The sequence below is a fragment of the Rhizomucor pusillus genome (genome assembly GCF_041956525.1).
Source record: "Rhizomucor pusillus strain CBS 183.67 unplaced genomic scaffold VTP01scaffold_1, whole genome shotgun sequence".
Classification (NCBI taxonomy): Eukaryota; Fungi; Mucoromycota; class Mucoromycetes; order Mucorales; family Lichtheimiaceae; genus Rhizomucor; species Rhizomucor pusillus.
This window is the reverse complement of record NW_027192143.1, coordinates 1,497,251-1,517,502: the sequence shown is the minus strand read 5'-3', so window position 1 is coordinate 1,517,502 and position 20,252 is coordinate 1,497,251. Positions and strand designations below refer to the sequence as shown.

Here is a 20,252-nt window from a genome sequence, read left to right as displayed (position 1 = left end):
AAGTCAGTGCCGACGAACGAGCGTGTTTATAAACGCGTCTATGGACAAAACTTCTGTAACTGCACAAAATCTTCCTTTTGATAGTCTATCATATCGCCTTTGAAACGGTCTTCGTCTATTGCTCCGTTGTCTTCATGTTCCAAACGTTGGAGCAGACATTTTTCTTTTGAGCACCTCGTTGCGTAATGACCAGACGAAACAGGCTCTTTACTCTGACTCACAATCTTCACAGTGTACCCGCCGACAACCCCAAGCTGGATGGCATCAAGAGAGCAAAGCCGTACTGCTTAGCATTTTCGTGCCAACGCGGCGACGAAGAGCAGTTGTGATATCTGCATGACAGACGGTGTTTGAATTGACGTTGGCTGGTGCACGTGCACGTTGCACGACAAGTCGGCGCATAATTGTCGTACAGAGATGTGGCGAGTACGTACGAATTCCTTGGAAGCTGAAGAAACAGAATCTTGCATCAAGAACATACATTCAGCTATGAAATATAAGAGTAAAGGAATCAAAGTTGGATTGGTAAGACAAGAACAAAAATGTTTCATAGTCATGTGATATCGCCCTCCCCAAGGAATTTGACAGAGGCGATGCTCAGAAAAAAAAAGAGAAAAAAGGAAAATGACAGTACTCAAAGGCTTTACGGCAATGGAGGTGGAGGAAAATAGCATATATATATATTAACATCAATGTTGAGAAGCAGGCTACGCAGTAAAGAGAGTATGTTTGACAGGAATAGCCTGGCTCTCAACGAGTTGCAATATGAAAGTGAGCTGTTGGAAGAACCTTTGACAGAGCTCCCAAGAAAACGTAAAGCTGCAGTAGCCATGATTGGAATACGCGTCCGTAATCTTGTTGGGACCTAAGTTTCAAGTGTGATAATCATCATAGCTCTCATAGTCGGCAAAGAAGCGGCCCTGACTGGAAGGAGAACAGGCTGCTGCGATGCTGGACTCTGTCAAGTTGTCGCTCGCAACACCCTCCAAAACGCAAGACAAGACGTATAAAGTAGAGAGATGGAAGGCAGGCAGTAAAATATGGTAATTCCATATGAGAGTACAACGAATTTGATAAATACCATCAATCTTGTTTTAGCAAAAACATAGAAAACTGTGGTGGCTACATACGCAGCGAAGTCTCCAAAATGCCACGTTGTGACCGGATTGGCTGGAATAATAGACTTCCGATCAACAAGCAGCGCTGATTGACTTGTTTATGCACAGACGATGCCAGCAAACCACTTAAACCAACTATCTTTATTATTCTGGAAACTGGTTGTCTAGAAGCTCACGGAAAGAAGGCAGAAACTAGTGGGTGGAAGTATGTCATATCCTCAAAAAAAAAAACGTAGCAGGTTATGGAACGGTCCGCTTATCCTTTTAATGACTTCGATGATGACTGTGACAATGAAATTGGGCAAGAAGGTATAAATGAAACAGATTCGTTAGAAATCGATGAGTGAATGGGTAAATTTATTTTTCCTGTGCTCCAGCATCGCAACATCGCATATGGATCTCTAGAACATGAACAATTTGTTTCCATGTATTGCGTTCAGTAGCGTATCAAATGATGTGGAGACCCATCAAGGCTATTGTTCCAATCCTCCCAGCTCGTTTGTCAAATACCTGAAAGACTTGCCTAGATGTATATTCATACTCAAAAGATCACCATTCTTAATGGTGTTGAACTATGCGTGCATAGATTTGCTGTCGACATTTCCAGCTGTCTTCCAAATCAAAGACGTAGATATCTCGTGAAAAACAATATTCTGTAAACACAATCACCAAAAGGATTCATTAGAATACAGTAGATAATATATAAACGCAAAAAGAAGGGAGGTATACAAAATCTGTCTATAAACATCAACGATCCAGTTTATCCACAGGGTAGAACTGATCGATCTTGGATATCCAATCGATCATATCGGAATGATCGGGTGCTTGAAGCAAATAAGCATTGTTGCATGTATACACCGCAAATACGTTCGAACGCTGTGTATTAAGGGACTGGTTAGAATTGAGACGGTCACTTGTCTTGCTCAAAACTTGCCTGAAGCAGATCCTCTAGGTCCTTCTTATAATCTACTCGAACATTGTTCAGATTCATCATCCCCAGCTCCTCGATTTCTGATTGTTCTTCATATACTAGGATGTAAGGGCTGACACCTTATTGTCAGATAACTGTAATTTCAAATGCAGCTTGTTCTAGGTAACATACCGCTTTAGAACAAACCATCGTTTGATCCATTCCTCGCCACCATTCTTGGGTTGTAGAAGATATCCTCTTTTCGTAGTAGTGACGCTGCAATCGTCATCGCTCAGTTTGAGTATTGCTATAGAAATGCTTTCTTCACATACCTCGGAATCACACTGTAAACTTGTGCATTTAACTTTGCAGTTCCTTCCGGCCCGTCTTCCGGACTAGGAGTCTGCGGCGAAGAAAGTACTTCAGGAGGTTCCTGGGATATTACGATCTATAAGCAAGCATTTGATGTTAGACATATATCTGCGGGAAGCCCTGTATACATATATATATGAAAGATTACCTCTGGTAGCCTATCTGGTTGCGAGATCCACAGGCCTATCACTTTACGTACAAGAGCGTCCTTGTCAAATTTGTCCGGTATTGATTTTGCAGCGTCCAGATCAATTATTTGACTGTTTCTGTTGGCCCTGCTGTGCTGGCGCTCCCACAAAACGAGGTTATGTTTTGTCGCAGAGACTGCTTCGCGAAGGAGCATCTTGCGACGGGCTTCCCGATAATCATTGACCAGAGAAACGCTTCGCGGTTTCCATGGTCCCAAAAATTCTTCGCCACGAACGTACTTGGTAGCTGTATTCAGACGCCACAGGTCTTTGGCGTGTCTCGTAACTGGAGGCTTTAGATGCGCAACAAATATACTCCTCAGTTTTCGGGTCTTTCGCTGTGTCGAGCCTGCAAGGAAACTGCGTAGCACACCAAGATTATCGCTGGCGTTTGAGTCTCGGCTGTAGATTTTGAGCGCAATTTCTGTCTTGAATTGAAGCGGTGCTACGCAACGATCGCATTGAACTTGCCACGACAAGGTCACGAGCACTCGCTGATTCGCTGGAGTTGTCTTGTTAAGGATCTGTGATCCATGAAGGGAGCTATCCCAGCTGCCTTGGGCACACAGGATACCAGTGCCATTTTTGCGGTATTCATTCGTTTGTTCTGGAAACAGCTGCACACATACATCGGCGCAGCTGCTGCTCTCGTCACTGGCATCAATAGCATTGCCGTTGTTATCCACTAGACGAGCCTTGCTGATCACAACGTTGCTGATAGTATGCCAGGTGAACTGCCGCCCAGAATCATGTACGAGTTCCAGTTGGATTCGTCGTTGCAACCCTTGTCGTAAAGATAGATAACCTGGATCAGATGCATCCTGGGATATCACTGCGACCGGTGAGTATTCCCCTTGAGGCGTCAGCTCCAGTATCTTGATCCAAGCAATGATATCATGTCGCTCCTCAAACAATAGTCCTTCGGTAGGATCCGTTCTATCAATGACGCTTTTTCGACGTCTCTGTAGCAAACGGTTTACTGGCGTTAATGTATCATCTCCTTTGTCGGCTTCTTCTTCTTTGATTTCTTCCAATGCAGACAAGTTTGACAACCGTCGAATTGATGGAGTATCTATCTGCTGCTCTCGTTCAGCATCCGAATCCAATTTGTCGTACAGAAAGTCGGGCTGCGCGCGTCCAAAGACCTCTATAACTAGGCTTCCATGCAGTATGTTCTGCAATATATCGGCAGTGACAGTGAGTGATATAGTTTGCGAATGATTGAAGCGCACGACGGAATCACCGAAATTGCTTGTTGGATCTGTTGCGTAAACTCGGTCTGCGGCCTCCACATGCAGTGCTGCTAGGTGGAACTGAGCATGAACTAGCGTAAAGTCCTTCTCAGAAACACCAATCAGCTCCAAAATCCGAACTTCAAACACGAGCTGCTGTCCAATATGTAAAAAGCATGCGAGATGTTTTGAATTGTCATTGATAGGTAGCTGACGTGCGACTGAGCGTGCAATTGGAGCGACAAGCACTTTCACTTGGCCCATTACCCGTCCTGTGTTTCGACAGATAACATCCACCACGCTCTCGATAGGCACTTGGAATGCCAAGTTACGAATAGGGAGTCGCGCCAAGCCGATTAGTGTGAAACGAGGGCAAGGATTTTCGTAAAATGGATCCTCCCGATTGAAATACTGCTGGAGTTGCGGCTTTTCAGAGAAATCGTATAAACTGCGCATCAGCTGCAGCCGCTGTTTGATCTTATCCAGTGACCATATGTAGCTAACTTGGTGCTGTATATCCATCACCACGACTCCAATGCATGGCTTCGTTTCTGCAATCAGGCTTTTATCTGCTTGTCGTCCGAATGGCTGCAAGGCGGATGCAGACTCCCAGAACGACACCGCATTTGCTGAGGTATCATCGTGCACGACGGTGAATTGGTACACCACGTTCTTGCCGAGCTCTTTGGAAATCACATTGGCTTCTTTGATCACAATAGCATTTGATAAAATAGCCTCTGCCATGGAAACATAACGCAGCGAGCGCCACTTGTTGACCGCCGTGCGTGCTAGCTCCATCTGGCCACCTGCGCCTATGGGCGAGTATAATGGCGATTGAGGGCTGACGCCAGGCGGTAGATGCAGTGATATACGCTTAATTTTTGACTCATATACTTTCTTCTGATCATCCAACAACTTTTGCATTTCTGCCTTGACATGCTGTAGCTTCTCCTCCATGGACCTCTTTTCTTCCTCCAGGTCTTGACTTTGCACGTTTGCTTGCTCAACCAGTCGAATACGCTCTTCGTATTCTTGTTTTTGGAGCTCGAGGCGTTGCTGCATTTCTTCCCGAGCAAGCCGCAAGAGCTCCTCGGTATCCGTCGTCAAGTGACCGATATCCATGGATAGGGTATCCGTTACGTCTTCTGCAGCAGTTGGTGCTGTCGAGACTGTTCCCATTCGGAATGAGGACATGGACGTCCTCGAGATACTGTCATCGTCGATATCTGTGCGAATATCTGATGTTCTCTTTCGCATCAGTCGTAATTTCGAAATATCGTCGAAAACTTTTTCCAGATCTTCGTCGCTGAGACCTCCAAAATTAAACTCGTTGCTGTAGTGATTAAGGACGGCCTCTCGACGAGCAAAATTCCAATCAATTACTTCTGTCAGAACGCTTTCCTGATCTATTGCAATTGCTGGAGATCCAGGCCGGCTTTGGTCGTCAAAATGTTCGCGTTTGCTAGATACCGATGATCGCACGGACCCTGTTCGTTGTAAATCACGTTCTTTGCGAGCTTCTTCTGGATGGTTGAAGCGGAAGACATGATAATCGCCAATAATTATACGGAATCCGCTGTGAAGCTCTTTTGGTTGCAAAATGCGCATGCCATTCACCATAGTCATCGCTCCTTCATTCGGATGAAGCGTAACAGTGCCGTCTATATTCTTAAATACGCAGTGCTTGTCATGAATGTTTGGTCCGCTCAGTCGAATATGTGCATCTGATGTTTCTAGACGTCCTACACGAGTTTCTCCAGGATTGATCTTATACACGAGACACTCGGACATGAGTGGGTCCTCCTTTAAATTGACGAGATGCGGAGCCTTCTTGGGTGTATACACTCCAACGTTGCCCTTCTCGACCATAATACCGAGTTCTTCCAACGCCTCTTCGCGTTCTTTGTGAATTCGTTCTGTTTTGCTGAGCTTTTCTTCCCATGTCTCATTGAGTTCGTTCAATAATTTCTCTGATAATTGCAGTTGATCTACAACCTCTTCTTTCGTCAGTTCTTTGACTTCGCCGTTTAGACCTGGGAAGACGATGCGTTGTGGTTCTTTTGGCTGCGGGGTTGCTGCTGCTGCTTTTATGGCTTCGATTCGACCGGCTTTGTTTTCGCTGGATAGCAGTTTTCCAACTTCTTCTGGTGCATAAACTTTCAAAGTTTCGCGCAACGCATCTAATTCTTGTTTCAACTCTCTTATGAGCTTTGCATTTGGATCTTCGTTCACAACAGGTTTGTTTCTGATCTTCTTGGCTTGATCTGCGTATCGGAGCGTACTGAGGGTCTCGTCGTAATCGGCAGGCGAGATAGCCGCGATCATGGCAGTTTTGGAGTTGCCTCCCAACGAATCTTTCAGCAGCCATGTTAATACCTAAGCAGTAAATATATTAATGTCAATACATCATACGCAAATTACGATGTTTAGGATTCTATTACCGAATCTCTGTAAGGAATGAACGCTTCCTTTGGCTTCTTGCTGCTACGTTTTCCGGATTCGGTATTTGATTGTTCTGCTAGACTCGCAATGACCTTGCCGAGTGTCGTCAAGGATTTGTTTATGTTGGCACCCTCTTTGAGACGCGTACCCGTTGCGCCGGTCGAGTTTGCACGCTCGCTACCGGCAAGATCAACCAGACTATTTTGATCCCATAAGTTTCTTGATGTGATCACATTCCCAGGATTTAAGTACCTTATTCTCGCCACCTTTTCAGAAGATAGTTTGGCCGCCCTGTCGGTTTGCTTTTGCGTCAGAAATATTGTGAACACTGCGTGAGATCTCGAAGAAGATTCGTTCATGTTGGTTGCAGCCACTGTTCGTGCCTTTCCGATGGCGCTTTAGATGGACTTTCTTTTTTTTTCTTCAATCATCATACTTTAGTTTACCTTATTTCCTTCACTCATTAGGTGGTCAATATCTTCATAGGAATTAACGGCCAATCTTGAAAGATCTTCAACGTAAGGGCCAAGACTGGGATGCTCTCTCACTTTAAGGTTGCCCTTGTTTCTCGGGTTCAAGAGATCACGGACTTTTTCGTTATAAATTTCAATGTAGGATACTTCCACCTGGAATGTTCGTTCCTCTGTTGTCTCGTTTTCGATTCGAGTGAAGAGTTCCAAGCATGTGCGTGGAATGATACCTTTGTCTTCGTATCCCATCTAATGAAATGTCTCAGTTTCTCTGACTGGCTAGCTAATTAACTTTTTAAAGTTCTGTAACTGAGTACCATAGAATATGATTTTCCTGATCCCGTCTGTCCATCTAATTCAAACCGTGATTAATGTGCCTTAAGCTTTCGATTCAAAAATCTCAAACACATACATGCAAAGATACAGCAATTGTATCCATGAAATGCATGATCGAGCAGTTCACGGCCAAGATCATTGTAAACCGTTGCTTGATCTGCATAATCTGGGTCGTTTTTATCGGCTGACCAGTATGATTTATCAAAGGTGAACGCCTTTTGGTCGTTTGGGTTGCCAGGCTTGCTGAGTATGGTCTGGTTGCCGTCCATACGCACCAGGCACGTTGCGCCGCGAGCGAGTTCTGGCGTTTCCTTTCGTGTCAAGACTGGTTTACATTGCGCTCCTATACAAAGAAAGCCGTACCTCTTGAGTTGAGAGGTCTGCAACGCACGACCACCTTGATGTTCCCTCCGCCACTCATTGCGTTTTGGCCGATTAAAACAAGCGCTTGGTCTCCGTCACTTTCAACTCGTGTACCAAGATGAGTAGTTTGCTGTTTCGAAAAGAATAGAAAGTTTGAACGAAAAGTTTTTGGCAGCCGTCACCAGACCTGTCGAGTTGCCTGGAAAAAAGGGCATTTCCGCGCTTTTCCCTCCTGCGTTTCGAATGGGTGCCTGGATTGAGTTGGTTTTGCAGCTCAGCCTACAGTCAAACTTCCACGACGTATGCAATTTCGCGTTGTTGCACCGGGGTAATACGAGGCGCAAGAATGGCTTGTTGCTTGATATTAATTAATAACCGTTGCTAGGATTTGACGAGCGTCTCTGACATTTACCACTGATCTGACGTTTCCGACAAGCTATTCGGCGGCAATTTCTACAGCATGCATAACGCGGGCGCTTCTTAGCACACTTACAAGCTCAACCTTTTAATACTAAAATCATTAACAGTATAGCTAAGAGACGTTTGTGAAACTATGTGTGGTCAAATGAAACAAAATAAAGGTGACAATAATAGGAGAGTTTTGCTGACTTAGTTTCGACCAGAGCTTTCCCGTGCGGCCTTGATGAGTGGTGTCAATGAGCATAATGGATCAGCTTTAGCCAGAAATGGATGTTCCAGCATCTCAGAAGCTGAAGGCCTCCTTTCAGGATTCACTTGCAGGCATTGTGACAAAAAGTCTCGAAATAGGTCGCTCAGGGACTCTGGGCTTTGCAGTTCTGGTGTGCCGTTGGTGGCTATCAAGTACAAAGCGCGGATAGGACTTTCATTCAAGTACGGCGGCTCGCCCTCAACCATTTCAATGGCCATGATACCCAAAGACCAGATATCGACCTGCGGTCCATATTCCTTTCTTGTTACGACTTCAGGAGCCATCTGTAACAAAACCAAAAAGCAGAACGATCGACGTTAAAAAAACACAAATCCGGAAGCCTTGACTTGTTTCAGGGTAGTGACTCACCCAGTAAGGTGTGCCCACCATAGTTGTTCGCTTAGATTGACTGTCGTTTAACTGTGCACAGAATCCAAAGTCGGCTTAAGGAAACTATCAGCAAATTCGGCTCGTCAAGATAATAGCCATGAAACTTACTAAGCTTGATGTCTCCTTCCAGACTGAGAAGAACATTATCGCTCTTGATATCTCGATGGATAACTCCAGTCGAGTGTAAATGCTGCAATCCTTTAAGTACTTCCGTACAGACAGCTGCAATCTGTTCCTCGGACATCATATTGCAGGTGACAACGTCTGTAAGGCTTCCACCCTCCATATACTCCATAACCACCCATAGATCGTCTCTCCAAAGATACGAATCGATAAAGTTGACAATGTTTCCGTGCTGGGAACGCTTCATGACGACGATCTCGTTAATGATGAGTTCCTTTTTGGGCTGTTGCTCCAAATTCATTTGCTTGATAGCCACGGGCTGTTCATGTTTTCCGGATCGACGTGCTGTATACACTCCTCCAGAGGCACCCTGTCCAATCTTAACCATGTCGGTGTAGACTTTGGTAGGATCCTCAAGGATACATATTTCCTTGAGCCGTCGAATCACATCGCTATTTTTTGAAGATCGAGGAGTGCGAGAAATTCGTTTTTGAGGCGTTATCGTCGTTGGTTTGGCTACTGAGGATGAGTTTGCACTAGCGGCTGCAACCGTTGTCTCTTTGGTGTCCTTGTCTTTAGCTTCCTCTACACTCGTGTCTTTAGAGTCAACATTTGGCGAGCTATGCTGCTGCTGCTGCTGCTGCTGCTGCTGTCCAGTCCGGTCCATCGTATGTTGCACAGAGTCTGGATTGACATTATTTGTGTCAGATCAGGGGAAGCAAAACAATGCGCCTTGTTCACGACACCACTTACTACATATTGTAGACGCACGAGAGACCTACATGGAGAAGCGAGATCAGATAACCAAATAATCTTTTGACGCATGTTCGTCTTATTTCAAGTTAAGGAACGATTATCTTTACCCTCTTCTCACGGGCTCGTGAGTCCAAAAGACTCGCACGAGGGTGATCTTTGGAGGTGTCTTTCTCGGAGGAAGCTTTAGCGGGCGGAGAGATATCGCCTTTGGATTGCCCCATTGCAGAAAAATCGGGCATGGACGGTTTCTCCTTTGGTATCTTCTGCCAGACAGCTTCGCTGCTTCGGCCATGTGTTTCCTGATAGAACTCGATAGCTTTAATGACAGCCTATATTGAATCAGCAATTTCAGAACTTATTAGAATCAATGCGAGCTACTTTGAGCATTTGTTCATCTACCTGCGGGTTCTGCTCTTGTTCCTTCTTTGTGATGCCACTGCATTTAATCAGAGTGTTCCATTCTTTAGGAAGACCTGTGAATTCGCCGGTGCTTGAATCGAATCCAACGTGAGTAACGTGGCGTGTGTTGTAAGGAGAAGATATATCCATGGATTTATTGCTCCCGCTGCTAGGCGAAGACGGCGTCTGTGTATGACTTGGAAGCAAACCTTCAATGCCCAGTTTTTAGATCGTTCATTACATGCATGCAAAGAGACAGAACTGGATAACTTACCATTCACGAACCTCCCAAATACATCCTTCAATTGTGTTTTATCTCTCGGTCTGTCAGGTGACAGACCTTCATTTTCAGTTGCAGAAGATGGTATCAGTAAGGAAACAGCAGATAACGAGGCTCGGCTGCCGAGACTCGGTTTGGATGATTGTTGCTCGGCATGTCTGCTTAATATATATACTTCGTTTGGTTTTGTTCCCCACGGGCAGGACGATGGTGAGATGGCGCCTGTGTTGTATAGCTTGGTGACATGAGATTTGGAGCTGATGGATAATGTTCGAGAAAGCGATGGAGTTGACTTGTGAGGTTTCAAAGTTTGGCCTGAGGACGTATTCTTATTTCCAACACCAAAGACATTGACAAGAGAGCGGCGAGAGTTGGATCCCTTTATGCTGAAGCGCGCAGTGGGGGCTGCATGTGTCCAATATTAGTTTTGCCGCAGGGCTTCCAGTCTCGATATAATACTTGCATTGATAGTTGCTTTGATTATCCATCATGTGCAAAGTAGTACTCAATGAGAAGAGATGTTTGAATAGGGTGGGAGTCAGTCTTGTTCGACATCCTTTTCGGTAGAATAAGGGAGACGCGGTCAGGGGTCACCGTCCCTGTGTACATCTTTCAGAAAGGGGCAAACACATTCGTAGTAACAAGTTTCGCGCCGCAAGGATCTTCAGATCAGACTGACATAATAATAACAGGATCCGAGTCTAGATATCTATAATCATCCATGTCAGTGTCATCGAACTGCTGTGGCGTTCGCTATTCAAAAGCTTTGCAATCCTCACAAGATCGCTGCTCTCACGCAGACATCGAAAGTCTTTCGATATCCACATAATACGATACATCAATTAAGCACAATTGCTAAAAGTCAAATTTGCACCTTGAAAGCAGTAACGGATGATACCGCTGTCCAGTGAGCCTCTCGTCATTTAGAAAACTCTCCTCTACTGGATATTCCGCTGCAGATCCTTGTCACTCTTCTCACCCTTGCTGATCGAGCCCATTTCAGGTAATCCGTAGCTCAAGGCTTTTGGCTCTCTCAATGGCACAAATGATGTAGCATTGCATATATACGATTGAAAATTTTATAAAAGCAGTGAAATACACGGAAGGATATCATATCAAGGTTTGAACCATGCTGTTTGCCACACTTCGAAAGATGACTGGGTAGTCCTCCGAGAGGCGCATCATATGTAACAATAACCTTGCATATGGTGACGGAGAGACTTCCCTATAACAGATCTGCATATTGGAAGAAGAACTACATTGTGTTGTTGCTAACCAGAGGCGAGCTATTTTACTGACTATCTCCACTGATAACTACTAACAATGACTATATGGGATCCACATTACTGAACATATCATCCGATGTTTACCTTCCAGAACGATTTACCAATCCTAAAATCTGCACAGAAAACAGCATCGTAAATCATTTTTAGACCAGCAGCGTGTTGCACAGCATCGTTGTGGGATGCTCTGGGTGTTGATCTAAGAAGTTTGAGAAATTTTTGCCCTCCAATAGGATCTTCGCTCCTTCAATTATCCTGCATGCATATTTAAAGGCGAAGTGTTCAGTGCCTGGTACTTCTGCTCTTTCATTCAATCATTACCTCGATCCTTTACAGCAAACTCTAATCGAGTGCTAATAAGGTATCCCACTTTTGACAATATATCATTGCAGGTGCAAAGCTTCTTGATCTCCAGCTACGCAGACATTCCATCGAGAACATAATTAGGACCGCCTGGATCCATAAGAAGGTGCACGGCGCTTGCAGTTCCCTATACATCTTTTGATCTCAGGACACAAGGAATTGCAAAGGAGAACTTCTCCTTTCCTCGGCTGCAGCGGATAATCTCATGGTATGTACATGCCTATTTTCTATTGATAAATACCATTCAATATGATTCAGTATACTTCATATTCTTCAGGAACAAGTACGTAGAGGATTCTAGTATACCAAGCTTTTTTACTCATTTTTTGATAGCTATAACTAAAACGGGATCACTGCGGCAAAACTGACGTGTACTACGCCGCATCCCTAGGAAAAGTTGATGTTATGGTAAGCTTGTTAAGATAAGCTGCAGAGAACTGTTGCTTATCGTTCATGATTAGATATTCACGTGCTATGTTGCATGCAATCAAGATACTCCAAAATGCTGATTTCGGTTTCCTTAAACTGGAAAGGAACCTGAAAGAAAGCCATTGTCATTGCTTTCTTGCAACCAGCAGGATCAAGGTACCGCAGGATGCCCAGCATAAACACCGCGTCTGCTTTTGTTTGGGCAGCCAAAGTCCAGAAAGCACTTACAAACAAGGAAGCTCGGTAGAAACCAATCCCGGAAGCAAGACTGTCATGTGTTGACGCTTCCCGGTCCTGACATCTATTCGAGGACACGGGTGCCTGATAAACATTGACGTACGATGGGCGATGCAAATACGCTCATCCGCACAGACAAGAAGCAAAGCTCCCAGATTTGACATATCCCAAACACGCTATTTCAAGCCACGTTCTTCGCAGCGGCAACAACAAAAAAGGTATGGCATACTATAGACATGCGTTGTAAGCTCTTATGTAAAAAAACTGAGCTATATAGGGGTATACATATGGGTACATAGTGTAATCCGAGTCTATATGTGCATCTCCACTTTGATGCCGTTGTCCGGGTTACCGGAAGCCACCAGATTTTGTCTTGAGATTTAGACTTCTTAAAGTTCTATTTTCCAGATCAGATAACTTGCATCTGCTGATTCACTTGGGAGCTGTGAAGCGGAGACTTTCCGAGAGGAACGGATCATGCTACAAGAAAAAGATCAGCTTTTTTCATGAAATCTGATTACTTGTCTGTATGATCTTCGAGTCCCTTGGAATGATTCTCGCTTTGATCCGCCGCGAAACTAGCGCGCGGAAGCATCTCCGGATATATTGCTCACATGAGATACAATGATTACAGTTTTTAGTATCGTTGATCTACGCTCCGAGGTTGCTGATCAGATACATTTTCCCTGATTTCGACAAAAAAAGTTATTTTATCAGATACAGGGTCAGAGGAAAAGGATCGGAGATCACTGGTTGAACCCAAAAATTTCCCAAAACTAGCATTAATCAGATACTTTTATCCACTCCAGCCAGACTTTGCCGCTGCCGTTTGGGATAAAAAGACTAAAAAGCGGTCTTTGTTTTGGCTTCTGCTCTTTAACGCAAATTATGCTTCTGCGAGCTCTGCTACTTTTAGCGCCTGCCGTCGCTAGCGCAGCGCGCGTAGAGCATTGGTGGAACATCACCTACGCTACCGCCAACCCGGACAATCTGTACGAGCGTCGTGTCATAGGCGTAAACGGAACATGGCCGTGAGTTTTCTATTTCATGCTGGAAAGAAAATTTTTTTTTTGATAACTAAGACGTCAATGTAGACCACCGCCTATTGAAGTAACACTTAACGACACATTGGTTATCCACACATACAACGGCTTGGACGTACCCACTGCACTCCACGCTCACGGTATGTTCCAGAATGGCACCGGCTACATGGATGGTCCCAGTATGGTCACCCAATGGTAAGCTATTTAAACGTCGATTGCAAGTTGTTATCGCCCTGAATATTTACTCGACGGAAAAAAAACAGCCCTATTCCCCCCGGTTACAACTTGACTTACGAATTCAACATCACTCAACACGGCTCATACTGGATCCACGGTCACTACATGGTAAGGGAATAGGATAAAATATAGCAACGGCAACAAGAGTCTCACAGCCGATAATAGGGTCAATACCTTGATGGTCTGCGAGCACCTCTCATTCTTCACAACACCAAAGAAGCTTATGAATATGACGAAGATTTAACTGTTACTGTATCTGGTACGTAGATCGTTAGAATTTGAAAAACCAGAATATCTTGTGTCGTTATATTAATCGTAAATTTAGACTGGTATCATGGTCAAAGCACCGATCTACTGGATGATTTCTTGAGTGTCTACAACCCTACTGGTGCTGAACCCGTTCCCGACTCTGGTTTGATTATGGATAATGCAAACGCCAGTCTGACCTTCCAACCTGGAAAGACTTATCGACTTCGATTCATCAACATGTCTGGCTTCTCCATGTTCTACATCAGCATCGATAATCACACCATGGATATCATTGAAGTTGATGGCGTAAGTTAAGCGCGTGACATTAATAGCTTGATAACCGTCTTTGCTGACTGGATCTCTTGACAGGTCGACACTGCCCGCAAGACAGTTTCAAGCTTCTATTTGACTGCTGCTCAGCGTATTTCTGTCCTTGTCACGGCCAAGAACACTACAGACACAAACTACTACCTCCGTGCTGATATGGGTACAGACATGTTTGACACTTTGCCCGATGATCTGCAATACAGTATGTCAAGTTTTCATTTCTGCAGCGAGAAAGTGTCTTACTAATGTATGATTTTCCGTAGACCTTGCTGCTCCTATCTACTACGACAAGAGCCACAACAACTTTGGTCCCAGCACGGATATTGGTATGGATTCCGACTTCGACGATATCGAACTGGCCTGCTTGGAACCAGCTGCTGCCGTGGCGCCCGATCATCGTGTAAACTTGACCGTCGATTTCCAAGTAACAACCGATGGTATTAACCGCGGCATGTTCAACGACCTTCCCTATCTACCACCAAAGACACCATCTCTCAACACTATGCTGTTCCAGGGCAACTATTCTTACAGCACAGAAGTTTATGGCCCTCAGAGTCAGGCATTCATTCTCAACCATCTGGATATGGTTGAAATTGTTCTGAACAACCTCGATGCAAATGCCCATCCATGTAAGTTATTTTATACGACGGCGATGAACTTTACAAGAGATACCTATCTAAATATGCCCAGTCCATTTGCACGGTCACGTATTCCAAATTGTCGCAAGAGGCGAAGGCGTCTATGATGGCTCTCAGGATAACAACCTCACTTGGTATCTCGATAACCCAGTTCAGCGCGACGTTGTGCAAGTACCTTCAGGAGGTTTCACTATCATTCGTTTCCGCGCTGATAATCCCGGTGCCTGGTTCTTCCACTGTCACATCGAATGGCATTTGGAGTCTGGTCTTGCTGCTGTGTTTATTGAAGCTCCCGAAGTTGCCCAGGAACGTATTAAGCTGCCTCAAGCCTTTGAGGATATCTGCACTGCAGGCGGTTACTCTGCAACTGGAAACGCTGCAGGAAAGGATGGACTAGACCTGTCTGGTGCACCATCCGGCGTTACACTGATCTACGATGGTTTCACTGCAAAGGGCAAGGGTGCTATGGCTGCATGTATTATCGCTGCACTCATCGGTATCGGAACCATTATTTGGTACGCCATGGCTGATCCCGAAAAGAAAGCCCGTGAAATCCGCGCCGCTAAGGCTCAGTAAAAAATGATCCGATCTACAAGAAAAACCTTGTTGTATTTCTAGTTTTTTAATATATTTCATATAGAACATATGTAAGATAATATTTGCAACGTTGACTATCTATAAAACCTTTTTTCATTATTATCCTACCTGCATCGATGACTTGAAACTGCAGAAGGAAAGGATAACATCATCTGTTCTTTGCCATGTCCTTTATTCTTCATCTTTACAAAAGGGAAGTTTTAGGAAATAAAGACCTTTCTCAGGTCTGAAAGTTCATATGTCTCATCAGTCTTTGGGCACGTAATGATTCCGTCATGGTTTGCCGCTATTTCTTGAAGAGCCTACATCAACACGTGTGAGATATTCTCTTGGAAAGCAAGCAACGGTCAACATCCGAGGCACCTACCTCTAAGCTATATACTTGGCCGTTTGGCAAAAGCATAGGAGGGTTATCTTCGTTCATGATTTTACCGCTAATGCGGCAGACGATTGTAGAGTTTACATGGTGACTTAGAGGTAGATTTTCAGCGAGTTTTCCTAAGGTATCAGTATCGCAAACAGGGCAGTGGACGTTGCGATTGCCTGGTTGATAGCATTGAGGTGTCTTGAGTGCTGACAAGCCAGCTTGAAGCGTTATTGCCAGTAGTGGGTGCGATGTTAGGGAACAAAGTTTGTAATTATCGGCGCGGAACTGTGCAACAAGCTCATCCCAGCGTCTTGGATCGTACAAATCCTGTACGGTGACCATTCAGTACAAATCACCGTAATTTCTTCGCGTTCCTAGCTACCTTGTATGGTTGACACTTTGTGTCACTTTTGAAAGCAAGAAGCGCCATCGCTTCTTGTATTCTTTTAAACTCTGTAGACTGCCATGGTGACAAGTACTTTTGTGCATATTGAATGGCATCTAAACCTTTTCCTGCTCGCGCAAGTTCTATATACTCTTGGAGCCTTAAATTAAACTCCAAGGTGCTCTGTAGGGAGCTGGGTGAGATTTATGAATCAGTGCAAGGATGCACAATACTTACATTCTGTTTCTTCAAAGACGATCTGTTTTCTGAACACCAATGCAAGCATTCCTTGCAGCTGTGATTTCTCAATGCTTCCTCTACTTTTTCCGACTGTGCAAAAAGCTGCACATCCACCATATCCTAATCCGAATACATCAGCACGTTGCATGAATAGACCAACATATTACCTATCCCTACCTCCACGTCGCTTTCTGCAGCTACACGTCGTGCTGTTTCTGTTAAACCTTCGCGCAAAAGATAGTCCACAATCACCCGATTCAGCCGCACTTTGCTCCAGTGTTGGAATTCCGGAGCTTTCACAGAGGTAACGTGAGATATTTCGTTCAGATGTGATATACGCGCTTTTAATCTCTTGGTATGATATGCCTCCTCATTCCAGTATTTTTCAAGCTAGTATACATGGTCAATGACTCTAGCTGCACGGTCTTGAACCATAACCATGGACACCCACCTTTCGCTTTGTAGATTCCAATTGTTGCAGCAGCTGATCCATCGTCTCTGCTGCTTGCGCCGGCGTCACCTCGTTACGTGCCGCGGCTTCGCTGCAACGGTTTATGCCGTCCAGGATGTTGCCGATTTGGACTTCAAGGTGTTTGTTGGAGTACTTTACCGATTTTCGTAATTGTTCATATGGAACCTAAATGCAACGTTTAGTCCTTGGTTCTCTCCTAAGACTCCAGCAGAGCTAAATGTTGTACTCTAGGAATGGAGCCACGTACTTTTACAAGTGGTTGTTCGAGGTCAATGAGTTGTTCGCCTTTAATGTGGTTCATGTAGGACAAAGTGGAGTGCCTCTCAATGCGCCGGGCGCTGCTGAATTCATTGGCGGAACATTGCCCAGCATGAAAACCACCAAATTCATTTTTCGTGATTATCCGTTTATGTGATTTCTCTTTTAGATCAATGAAAAAGAGTATGCAATGTGTATTATACAGAAACATGCTATCGTCGTGAACCTGCAAAGTTTGCAGTGTCGGTGGGCCTATGATCGCTAATACCAAGCTGTGCAAGCATGCGGTCGCTGTGATGATAGAGATGATTGAGTAAGCGCCATACATGCATAAAGATATCCGCATCAGCATTACCTTCCATCATCGGCCAAGATATTCAAGAAGGTATTTTGAACACGCGCTTTGTATTGATCAAACTGTCGTTGTAACTCCACATTCTTTTCCTCAGCAGCCTGCAGCATCTTGAGCAAATACCGTTCCAGATCAGTCGATGGTTTTATGCTTGATAGGTCGACTGTAAAACCTCCATTAGCCTCTTGAAAATTTATAAATCAGGATGAATGATGACATACAGTTGGACTTTGTAACCTGGTTCTCTTCATTGGCCTCCGCGTCATCGATTTCAAGTTCTTCGAATGCTACCAACGTATGATTTATAAGTAACAATCTTGAACCTAGTATGTACCAATTTCATACCGAAAAGCAAAGCATCGTCTTCCATTACTGGTTGCAACAATTCATCATCATCCCAGAAATCTTCCTGTCCAGTCAGAACAAACTCCTTTGTGGTTGCGAGATCTGGTCTCGAGAGTACCTATACAATTGATTAGATTATAATCTTTTTTCTTTCGATTAACTCAATCATACTTGTTTACGAATGTAGTTGATCATTCTTATGCACTTGTAAAAATCCAAATCTGGCAAGAAAACGAAAAGAATTATCAATTGGATGTAGCAGTAAAAGAAACAGAGTGCAATAGAGCCTTACTTAGTGACCGCTTAACCGCCAAAAAATCAAACCCATGAACGTCTTTGCAGTGTGCAAAAGCATCCTCGGGCATCTCAAAGGTCTGTTCACAGAATAAGCATTTGGGATCTGCATCGTACTTATCCTCCCTCTCCCAATCGTCCCAGTCTTCCTCTTCTGGAATAGGTAAAATGACCGTCAGGAACGAATAATGCTTACTAGCATATAGCTGCTACCCTACCTTTGGGACCGATTTCAGAAGCTGTATACTCTGAAGGCACATAGTCTGTACGGGATGTCCGAAAGACACCCTGCCAGTCCTCCACGTTAATGTTCTCTGCCATTTGAAAAATAGATGCAATAGGCTTGCTGCATGAAAATCTCGCCTTAAAAAAGCCACCGCAGGCCAGGTAATGTTATGCGTTTAATTGAAAGTATGAATGGTATACATGCATGTTACAATTTTTGTTTGATGCTTTTTTGCGGACAGGTTCCTATCGTGGAGGACATCCAGAAATTATCGCGATGAGCTTCCTTGGGGCTCATTTGATAGAGAATCCGACGTGAATTCTGCCCCTCCCAAACTTCGAAGTCGCGTATCCAGCAGTGCGTGTTTGGCTTCCTTCAACGTCGTTAAGAAATCGTACTCATTTGCTGATAGCACGCTACTGCGCAGCGTCTTCTCCACATCTCTAAGATCATTTGTATTGATTGTCGTCTTTTTCCTGAACATTTTGCGTGCGATAACTTTGGCGTTAGCCGTTTTGAGGGCGGCATTTTTCAGTGCTTGATATTTCTTAGACACCTGTATGTATTCTCCATGAGCATCGCTGAATAATACACTTCCGAGCTATATATGTATATAAAATACATTAGTGTATCATACTTGCGGCAGCTTGGATAGAGCTATCTTACAGCATCATTTGCATTATTTTTTCTTTTTGAAATCTCGGATTTCCTCCAATAATCTGTAATGGCACGACAATGAACCAAAACGTTCGCATCCATCTTTAATCTGAAACAAGACTTACTTGATATTCTTTTCAAGTTCTGCGATTTCCTTGTGGTTGGCTGGCATCATAGCTGGACGCGCAACGATGCAAATAGCATACTCCATCTTCATCTCATAAATTACGGAAGCAACCTTTATGAGATCTGTTCTGCCCGATAGGACACAATACTCATAATAGTCGATCAGCGCACTGTACGTTTCTGTAACAGACACCAGGTCATCTGATGTTAGCACCGGCAGTGGGCATCCATCGGTATTCTTACCCATTGTTACGCGTATATATGCGGTTGGCAAAGCAGAGGGCTGAGTCTTGTACATAAAATACAGAGCATAGATAACGCCAATCTTTTTAGCCCTAATGTTGGAGCCGAAATGGTCTTTATCGGGTCAGTACTGGAAGACTGTCCACGCACGGACATGAAACGAAAAGTGCCTACCCAAGATAGCATCGTAAATAGCCTGCATGAAAGCCTCTCGACTTTCAGGATACATGCACGCGTAGTGTATGCTTGCAAAATCGAGCTTTCTCCATGCATTTACAAAGTTACTGAAATCGTGCTTTTCTTGCTAAAGATCTGTCAGTATCGAACAAGACAATTCAAAGTTGGCAGAAGTCTTACCGCGACAAACAGTGTAAGCAATAGATCCACATCGCGTTCAATCGCTTGTGCCTGAATTCCTTGTCTTGAGTTGTTGATCCGTACTACATCGGTGTAGCACAGTAGACTTGAGTTGGGTCTAGCTGACATGTCTGCAGAAGCCGACTGCTGAATTGAAGCAGACCGAAATTATTTGATGCGAAGTTGTGGGATTAAGAGGCCTCTGCTCCGAATCAATTCTTTAAAACAATACAATAATGCTTGGAAAACACGCTATATACATATATATATCGAGATTCAATACATCTATAATTTTAAGTCTGAAAATATGTATGTTAGCATTTTATAGTCAAATAATGCACTCGCAATAGATGAATAATACATTATCTGAAGCTAAGAACTTAATTTTTGCGGATTACGACAAGGTGGTTGCATAAATGAATAGGAGTATAGAAGCAAAGGATATTCTACCAAAATGAGAACTCGCAATTTTTTTATC

At 44.1% G+C, this 20,252-nt stretch overlaps 6 protein-coding genes across 6 annotated transcripts; 1 reads left to right on the top strand and 5 right to left on the bottom strand.

The window, feature by feature from the left end:
- Positions 1-1,865: 1,865 nt before the first annotated feature.
- On the bottom strand, positions 1,866-7,489 carry VTP01DRAFT_664 (uncharacterized protein; the record flags this gene model as incomplete). Its single annotated transcript, XM_069385563.1, has 11 exons — positions 1,866-1,994; positions 2,053-2,161; positions 2,221-2,304; positions 2,361-2,476; positions 2,549-6,196; positions 6,262-6,460; positions 6,515-6,645; positions 6,709-6,981; positions 7,050-7,084; positions 7,145-7,369; positions 7,432-7,489. The coding sequence occupies 11 exons, from the start codon at positions 7,487-7,489 to the stop codon at positions 1,866-1,868; spliced, it is 5,007 nt and encodes a 1,668-aa protein (XP_069245084.1).
- A 551-nt stretch (positions 7,490-8,040) lies between these two features.
- On the bottom strand, positions 8,041-10,972 carry VTP01DRAFT_663 (uncharacterized protein; the record flags this gene model as incomplete). Its single annotated transcript, XM_069385552.1, has 8 exons — positions 8,041-8,385; positions 8,471-8,544; positions 8,600-9,298; positions 9,368-9,392; positions 9,478-9,699; positions 9,770-9,978; positions 10,044-10,454; positions 10,924-10,972. The coding sequence occupies 8 exons, from the start codon at positions 10,970-10,972 to the stop codon at positions 8,041-8,043; spliced, it is 2,034 nt and encodes a 677-aa protein (XP_069245083.1).
- Positions 10,973-13,249: 2,277 nt separating this feature from the next.
- VTP01DRAFT_662 (uncharacterized protein) lies at positions 13,250-15,431 on the top strand (the record flags this gene model as incomplete). Its single annotated transcript, XM_069385541.1, has 8 exons — positions 13,250-13,392; positions 13,456-13,599; positions 13,668-13,749; positions 13,807-13,900; positions 13,967-14,196; positions 14,260-14,419; positions 14,481-14,846; positions 14,908-15,431. The coding sequence occupies 8 exons, from the start codon at positions 13,250-13,252 to the stop codon at positions 15,429-15,431; spliced, it is 1,743 nt and encodes a 580-aa protein (XP_069245082.1).
- Positions 15,432-15,652: 221 nt separating this feature from the next.
- VTP01DRAFT_661 (uncharacterized protein) lies at positions 15,653-17,217 on the bottom strand (the record flags this gene model as incomplete). The annotated part of the gene is made up of 7 exons (XM_069385530.1): positions 15,653-15,754; positions 15,820-16,146; positions 16,202-16,387; positions 16,442-16,564; positions 16,622-16,834; positions 16,896-17,081; positions 17,164-17,217. The coding sequence occupies 7 exons, from the start codon at positions 17,215-17,217 to the stop codon at positions 15,653-15,655; spliced, it is 1,191 nt and encodes a 396-aa protein (XP_069245081.1).
- A 169-nt stretch (positions 17,218-17,386) lies between these two features.
- On the bottom strand, positions 17,387-18,486 carry VTP01DRAFT_660 (uncharacterized protein; the record flags this gene model as incomplete). Its single annotated transcript, XM_069385519.1, has 7 exons — positions 17,387-17,465; positions 17,530-17,689; positions 17,748-17,813; positions 17,872-17,989; positions 18,043-18,092; positions 18,164-18,319; positions 18,384-18,486. 7 exons carry the CDS (start codon positions 18,484-18,486, stop codon positions 17,387-17,389), a joined length of 732 nt encoding a protein of 243 aa, XP_069245080.1.
- A 584-nt stretch (positions 18,487-19,070) lies between these two features.
- On the bottom strand, positions 19,071-19,903 carry VTP01DRAFT_659 (uncharacterized protein; the record flags this gene model as incomplete). The annotated part of the gene is made up of 5 exons (XM_069385507.1): positions 19,071-19,110; positions 19,174-19,354; positions 19,418-19,531; positions 19,592-19,721; positions 19,775-19,903. 5 exons carry the CDS (start codon positions 19,901-19,903, stop codon positions 19,071-19,073), a joined length of 594 nt encoding a protein of 197 aa, XP_069245079.1.
- Positions 19,904-20,252: the final 349 nt, after the last annotated feature.